We start from the raw sequence: 8,669 nt of genomic DNA on the forward strand, positions 1-8,669 counted from the left end.
CCCCTAGCGGAGGTAGATGGCGCTAGTCATTTTGAAGTTGTGATTCTTTCCTTGACTTTAATCATGTTATTTGGATGCTGGAACGTCAGAGGGTTAAACGACCCCGTCAAACAATCTGAAGTAAAGAACCTTAAATCTTCCAATAGGATTTCTTTATGTGGGTTAGTGGAAACTAAAGTTAAGGAGAAGAATCAAAATAAGGTGGCAAATGCCATCTTCAACTCTTGGAGTGTCCTTTTGAATTATAATTGTTCTCCGATTGGCAGAATTTGGGTTTGTTGGAATCCAATTGATATAGATGTCTTGTTGGTAGGCTGCTCTGCTCAAGCTATCCATGTTCGTGTTAATGCATGTAATGGTAAATGGGTTGTGTGGTGTCAGTGGTATATGGGGATAATATCCCAGTTATGCGTGTTGATCTATGGGATGATTTTGTAGCTAGGCATGGAGGTTTTGCACACTTGCCATGGGTAGTCATGGGAGACTTCAATTCGGTTCTCTCTCCTTCAGAAGTGGCAGGTGGTTCTTCTTCTTGGCCTGCATGGCAAGATGATCTTGGGAATTGCATAACGATAGTGGGGTTGGCCAATTTGAAGTTTGATGACTGTTTATATACATGGTCTAATAAGCATGTATCTGATCTTACTCTCAAGAAACTAGATCGTGTGTTGGTGAATTCGAAGGGGGAGGAGGAATTTTCGGGATCGTCAGCTACATTTCTTACTGCTGGTGTGTCGGATCATTCACCTATGGTTGTGAGGATTGCAGAGTTACTCGTAGGAAGATTCCATTCCGCTTCTTTGGTTATTGGATGGATCATTCGGATTTCTTTCCATTGGTGGCTCAGGTTTGGGGTGAAAGAGTAGCGAGAACCCCTATGTTTTGTTTTTGTTCGAAGTTGAACAAGCTAAAGCTTGCTTTGAAAGATTTTAATAAGGAACATTTTTTAGAACTTCCTACGAGAGTTACTCAAGCTCGGACTGATATAGAGCATGTTCAGTATTTGATTCAGCAATCGCCTTTGGATTCGTCTCTACATAGGGAGGAGTCTCGTTTACAAAAGGAACTTTGTGAGTTGAGCAGGGCTGAAGAAGGCATTTTGAGACAAAAAGCTCGTGTTAAGTGGCTAAATTTAGGCAACCAGAACACTGTTTTCTTCTTCAAGGCTATGAAAAGTCACTATAGCAAGAGTAAAGTGGTTTCCATTTGTAAAGATGATGGTACTAGAGTGGAGGAGCCGCATGAGGTTAGTGAAGTCATTGTTGCGTTCTATCAAAATCTCCTTGGTCAGCAGCCTAGTGGTGAGAGTCTAGATACGGACTTGCTTCGAAAAGCTCTTCCTAAGAGTATCTCAGTAGTGCATAATGAAAATCTTAATAGAGATGTGACATTTAAGGAAATTAAAGAGGTATTGTTCTCGTTGAAAGACAACAAGGCTCCAGGGCCAGATGCTTTTAATGCAGGTTTCTTCAAGAGGGCTTAGAGTATTGTGGGAAATGATGTTCTATGTGCCATCAAGTCCTTCTTTGACTCGGGGCAGCTATTGAAGCAGGTTAATGCTACTACCATCACATTGGTTCCTAAGGTTCCAAGTCCTTCTCATGTAAAGGATTTTAGGCCTATCTCTTGTTGCAATACTATTTATAAATGTATTGCTAAGCTTATTGCCAATAGAGTTAAAATGGTGCTCCCAGACATTGTTGGACCTCATCAAACTACTTTTGTTAAAGGAAGGCATATTAGTGATAATATCCTTCTTTCCCAAGAGTTGTTGAGGAACTATCACCGCATAGGAGGATTATCTAGATGTGCTCTTAAAGTTGATCTCATGAAAGCATATGATTCTGTTCGTTGGGATTTTCTCGTTGCAATTTTAATGGTGGTTGGTTTTCCCGAAAGAGTTGTTAGGTGGATTACTGAGTGTGTCACTACCACTTGATTTTCGATTTCCATTAATGGGGAGCTGCATGGATTCTTTGCTGGTGGGCGAGATCTTAGACAAGGAGATCCTTTGTCACCCTGTTTATTTGTCTTGGTTATGGAGGTCTTTTCGGGGTTAATGGGGTTGATGGTTGCTGAACATGACTTTAAATACAATTGGAGATGTGAGAAGGAGAAGATCACCCACTTATGTTTTGCTGATGATCTTATGGTCTTTTGTAGAGCTGAGGCTGGTTCTGTCTTGCTCATTGGGGAATGCCTTAATCGATTCAAAGCTCTTTCTGAACTTCTTCCTAGTCCAGATAAGAGTAATTTATTTGCCAGTGGTGTTTCTACATATCTTAAGGATCAGTTGCTTGATGTTTTAGGGTATAAGGAGGGCGTGCTACCGGTACGTTATCTTGGTGTTCCGCTAATCTCTAGCAAATTGAGGGCTTTGGACTGTAAGATGCTGGTGGAACGTATTATAGCTAGGGCTAAGAGTTGGACCTGTCGAACGCTCTCCTATGCAGGGAGGCAACAATTTATTAAGTCAGTGTTATTTTCTATTCAGGTCTACTGGTCCTCTGTATTCCTTTTACCTAAGGCTGTGATCAAGCAAGTGGAAAATTCACTACGGGCCTTCTTGTGGAAGGCTAGTGACCTTGGCACCAGTGGGGCTAAAGTGGCTTGGGCAAAAATCTGTATGCCCAAGGAGGAGGGTGGTTTAGGTCTGCGGGGATTGGAGATTTGGAATATGGCTGCCATGTTAAAGCATCTTTGGTCCCTTTGTACAGATTCTACCTCCTCTCTTTGGGTTTCGTGGACACGATATTATTTACTTGGAGGACGGAGCATTTGGGAATTGAAGTGTCCTGGGGATTGCTCTTGGAGTTGGAGGAAAATTCTTGGACTCCGAGATATAGGGAGGGACAAAATGAAATTCAGAATTGGGAATGGTAGACGTGTCTTGCTTTGGTATGATAATTGGCATCCTCTTGGCCCTTTAGAGAATTTTCTTGGAGAGAGGATCATTTGTGAATCTAGATTGAGTAGACAAGCTAAGGTGGCTGATATTGTTGAGTGTGATACTTGGAAATGGCCATCAGTTCGCTCCCCAGCTTTGTCTGATTTGATGCGAGATACACTTGATACTTTTCAGCCACACAGTAATAGAGAGGATGTATTACGATGGGAGGATGATGCACATTGAGTCTTCTCTGTTCGGAGTGCTTGGGAGTCTCTTCGACTTCGTTGCCCTAGGGTGACTTGGTATCACATTGTATGGTTCCCTAAATGTATTCCAAGACATGTATTTATCCTTTGGCTAGCAATTCAAGGTGGCATTTATACACAGTCAAAGCTTCTTCATTTTGGTTTGGTACAGTCTATGAGTTGTGTATTGTGTGGTTATTTGATGGAGGATTTGGATCATCTTTTCTTTACTTGTCCATTTTCGGAGCGTGTTTGGCATGCTTTGCATGCGAAATGTAACTTACCTTGGATTCAACGGAGTTGGACAGGTACTCTTTCATGGATGGAGCAGCTTAGTGGGAGATCAATGCATTCCATCGTTATTCAGTTGATGTTTGCGGCTTCAGTTTATGCTATTTGGCGTGAGTGTAATGCTAGGACCCCTGGTGAGGCTCCTAAACACGAGCCTACCATTATTCGAGACATTGTTTTTTCTATTAGTGCACGTGTTAATTTATGTAAGGGCTTGGTTCCATCTAATGAGAATAGATGGCTCCAACGTTCATGGGGTTTTTCTGCGGATATTTTTTGTTGTCGTGGTTAGGTTATGAGCATTTATCTAAGCTTATGTTATTGGTGTTAGGAAGACATATGTTCTTAGCCTAGTTTTTCTGGGGTATGCCCTTGTGATTTTGTAATTAATCTTTTCATTTTGGATATAATACACTTACTTTATCCAAAAAAAAGAGTAAGATGTCAACTTACTACGTTCTACGCCAGGACGAAGGACCAAGCAAGTACAAATAAAAACTTTCAATGAGGAGTAATTAAGAGCCCAAATAATGTTTCAAATGATGAGAAGCTTGAAGTATGAGAATATGAAATCTTATTAATAAGAGAAACAACAGCGAGAACTGCTTCCCCTCAAAATTCACTGAGAACTTTAGCAGATAAGAGAAGGGAACGAGCAATTTTTACAATGTATTTATACTTTCATTCAGCAACACCATTTTGTTATAGGGTGTTAGTACACGAGATTTGATGAATTGTGCCATCAAGAGCAAGCAATTCAAAGAAATATGTAGATGTATATTCTCCATCCAAATCTATCTAAAGCACTTAATCATAGCAGAATATTGAGTTTTAGTAAGTGCTCTAAAACAACGATAAAATAGAGAGAAATTCACAACATTGTTTCATAAGATAAACCCAACAATAATGACTATAATCATCGATGAATGACACATAATATCAAACCAAATTTGTAGTAATAAGAGTAGGCCCCCATACATTAGAATGAACAAGATCAAATGATACAACCGAACGAAAAATACTTAGAGGAAAAGGTAAAGCAAAATTTATTGCTAATTTGCAACCACTACAATTAGAAATATGTGAATTTATAAATCTCTCAATTAATCCTTAGAGACTAAAAATTTCAAATGACTAGCGGAAACATATCTAAGGCGAGAATGCCACAAATATTAGAAGAAGATGAATTCAATGAAAAAGATGACAAATCAACACTGGATGCTGCAATATGTGGTGGTTTCAGATTGTCCAAAACATATAACCCTCATTGTTTATACCCTATCCGAATCAACTTCTGAGAATGAAAATCCTGCACATGATAAGCAGTATAAGAAAACTATGTATCCAAAATCATATAATTGGCTAATAGAAATAAGATTTACAGTAAGAGTTGAAACACAATAGACATCTGAAAGTGATAAATTATGTGTGTTGACAAAGCCAAACCTGCTAAGGGCAATGGGGTGCCATCAACAATCATAATAGACATAGACGAGTTAGAAGGGCGCAAGTCATTAAAGAAATTTGAGTTAGATGATATGTGTTTGGAAGCACATGAGTTAAAGAATCATGAGGAAGAAATACTTGAGGAATTATGGGATGACAAACCTATGTGAGTAGAGGTTGACATAGCATGTCGCTGTGTGATTAAGAACTTCTAAAACTACTCTATTAGATCAATCACTATGGGATTGGAGGAAGGTGGTGCTCCAAGTATAGATGAGTTACTAGGTGGCATGGAGGCAACTATGTTAACATTGGATAATAGAATTGTTGTTGCGCTTATTGCTTCTTCAATAGTTTAGGACACTGAGACTTTCAATGTCCTTTTTGTTTTTAAAAGTCACACTTATCACTAACAACTCTTATATAACCTTTGTTCTGAGTCTATGTATACGATCGAGAAGATACAATCAATACTGAGGTGTTACATGGAGGAAAAGATACTTCTCCTGTAAGAGTTTTCAAACGTGTTTCCTCAGCCACAAGTTCACTAACCATCGAATCAACTGAATGAAGTGGAGTGCAATGCAAGATAAAGGCTCCGAGTCCCTCAAAATCATTGCGAAGTGTATTAAAAACAAAACTAATCACTACTTCTCTCTAAAAGTAATATGTTCCTCACATGCTTTTAGTCCTATTGATTCTGTAGGAACCATCTCATCCCAAATCAAATTCATAACAGTGTAAAACTCGAGATTACTCATATTCTTATGTTGTAAAGCCCGTATATCAATCTCCAACTGATATCGCTTTGTAAAGTTAGATTTAGTATATAGCTTCTAAAAGTGATCCCAAACTTCTTTTGCAGATTCAAATTTTGTGTTTGTAGAAAATTCGTAAGTGTACAGGATTGTTGTATAAGTAATAAGATTTGTGAGTTAAGAGTATCGTTCCAACGAGGAATAAGGTCTAATATCTAGTTCAATAGCTTTTATTAAAATCGAAGTAATATAAAATCAAAAGAATTGTTTGGTATGTTTTCTATACTAATCATAAATTAACAAATCAGTTAAACTATTTATCTAATATGTGAATGTTTGTATTGGAATCACGAATCCCTCTATTGTCATTTAATTCAATTCTTAAACCGTAATATAGTAAATTGTTGCATTCAAGACAATCGATAATCCATTTTTATTCAATATTCTTTTCAAGATATATTAAACATATGTTCAACACGACTCGATCCTATTCCTATTCCAAATTCATATGAAAAATATACATTGATTCACATGATTTATCCCACATGATTGCATATGTCATAGATATTATTCCTAATACTTATTGCTCATGTATTGATTTTGTCGCGTTTTAGACTTATTGTGAGTATTCCTACACTATAATAAGCAACATACTACCAATTGGTGATTAAGCAATCAAATAGTTCAATGAAAATGCAAAACCAATCAAGAAAAATCCTAAAATACTAAATTAATTGTCCTGAATTAAAGTAAACAAGTAATAGAGTTCATCATTCATCCAATACAATGAAAAATTCAGCCTAATATCCTATTAATTAAATTACATAAGAATAATTAGAAAAATATCACTCGGAATTAAGAAAGATGGAAGAAGTAGAAGAAATCCACGTTCTTTGCTCAAATCTTGAATTCGGGCTAGGAATTTTAAAAATCCTTGTATGATTTGCCTTGAATTGATTTATAGACTTATTCTTCGCCTCCAAAATATGTGGAATATGATAAAATTTAGGTTTGGGAAGGTCTCTTACATTCTGGGCATGTTTAGGTATATATAGGATGTCAAGATATTGTTTCTATGTAGAATTTCATCGAACTAAAAAAATTGGCCGGTCATAGAAAATGTGGCCAGAGCGCACCATATAGTTCATGGAATGCGCTCCACTTTGTTGTTTTTTCTTGGTATTAAAGAATTGAGGTCCCGCGAGCGCGACTTGAAGCCCGTGCGTGCGCGCCATATAAAATATTTTCTATTGTTGCACTTTGATCCCTCAATTTCGGTCTTCATTTATTTTAACTCTTTTTGATGTCTTCTTACTCCTTTAGCTTTCAATTCCATCTAATTGAATCCACACCTTCTCCAATCATTGATATTGGATTAAAATCAGCTATCAAAATTTTGCAATTTAGTCCCCCAAACTTTAGATTCACTTCATTTCAGCCATTTTCTATTCTTTCTTCCAATTCTTCTTCGAAACTCAAATTTTTCCTAATAAAAGCAATAAATAACAAATTAGATACTAATTCATCTAAAGAATAACAAAATATCATCATTTAGGATTCCAAATAAGTGTAAAAAGAACACTTATCACTTCGCCAACTACGTACCAAGGATTGCTCAATAGAATTATGAATCTAAGTAAGTACTTTCGCATTGTTCAACTCCCAAGTATCTAACTCTGTAACATAATCATCAATAGTATTTTTAGATTTCACAACAGTTCCATTAAAATAACCCCACAATTTTTTATATTTAATCTCTCAAGGGCCCGGTTTATACGTGTTTGTTTTTCATATGTATTAAGAAAGAGAAAATCCCACTTGAACAACCCCTGGACAATTAGATAGTTTTGTGGCACGAGGGTTGTTCAAGAAGCACCCTTAAGAAAGTTGGTCCCAGCGGCTTACACGGAATAAAACGGAAGACTAAAGGCATGTTATATACAATGTTTGAAGTGGGAAATGGACTTCAAATCATATAATTAATAAGGGCATAATTATTTATATTTTACAGTAGGTTAATGTCAACTATTCCTCGGTAATCAGGATTTGGAATTCAAATTAATATTATTTTTGTTGCAGGAATTTATTAATAATTAATAAAGGAAGAAATGTGGGTTGGAAGAATCTGAATGAGTCGGTCTAAGAATTGAAATATGGTATAAATTTGTTTAATTTTGTCTAGCATCCCTAGGCAATGACAAGAAAGTGAGAGGCCAAGTTGGAATCTCACATGTAAAACCCTACTCATTTTAATTAGTACTCCATTTAAATCATGCTAACAGTGTTTTAATTTTAATCAACCATATATGCATAGCAGTTTGTTTTTTTCCCTTTAATAAAGTCAAATGAGGACGGAAAATTTATTAATAAAAACAAAAGTTCCACCTTATCAAGGGAAGTCGAACTCGACCATCCATACACAATTCAAAAGTTGGATTCAATAGTAATGAAGCTTCATTATGTGAACATCAAACTAGAGACCCAAAACCATCTATATATATATATATATATATACACATTATGTGAACATCAAACTAGAGACCCAAAACCATCTATATATATATATATATATATACACATTATGTGAACATCAAACTAGAGACCCAAAACCATCTATATATATATATATAGATGAGCTTGGATGAATCACTAGTGAAGTAAAAGAGAGAAAAGAAGTAGACAACATTTAGGAGGGATTTTGCTTCCAACTTTTGAAGTTTTAACTAATACAAGTGACAATACTTTTATTATGGAACTTAATATTATTGTCAGCCTAAAAATTATGACTCTATTGTAAATGGTAAGTTTGTTAGCGAATGATAATTATATCCCTATAAACCTAGAAATTATTGTCGTTGTATCCATATTTCTTCCCGATAAATCTAGTGTTTTGGTTCTTAATAAAACACGCACAAATATATTGACTTCTCTCTATTTTTTTTATTTGTTCTATCTTTTTATAACACGTTATCAGCACGGTTGCTCAAATCCTCTATTCTTTATAAACCATGACTGCAATTCTTGAAATCCAATTCCAAA

At 36.1% G+C, this 8,669-nt stretch overlaps 1 protein-coding gene across 1 annotated transcript in view; it reads left to right on the top strand.

Moving 5' to 3' along the window:
* Nucleotides 1-1,483, top strand: part of LOC111395370 — a 3,998-nt gene extending 2,515 nt beyond the window's left edge. Inside the window, exons 2-3 of the mRNA XM_023021344.1 lie at nucleotides 382-776; nucleotides 848-1,483. Of these exons, the coding sequence (XP_022877112.1) occupies nucleotides 382-776; nucleotides 848-1,483 (1,031 nt within the window). The remainder of the gene's footprint in view (nucleotides 1-381; nucleotides 777-847) is intronic.
* Nucleotides 1,484-8,669: the final 7,186 nt, after the last annotated feature.

Source organism: Olea europaea, chromosome 6 (genome assembly GCF_002742605.1).
Source record: "Olea europaea var. sylvestris chromosome 6, O_europaea_v1, whole genome shotgun sequence".
NCBI lineage: Eukaryota > Viridiplantae > Streptophyta > Magnoliopsida > Lamiales > Oleaceae > Olea > Olea europaea.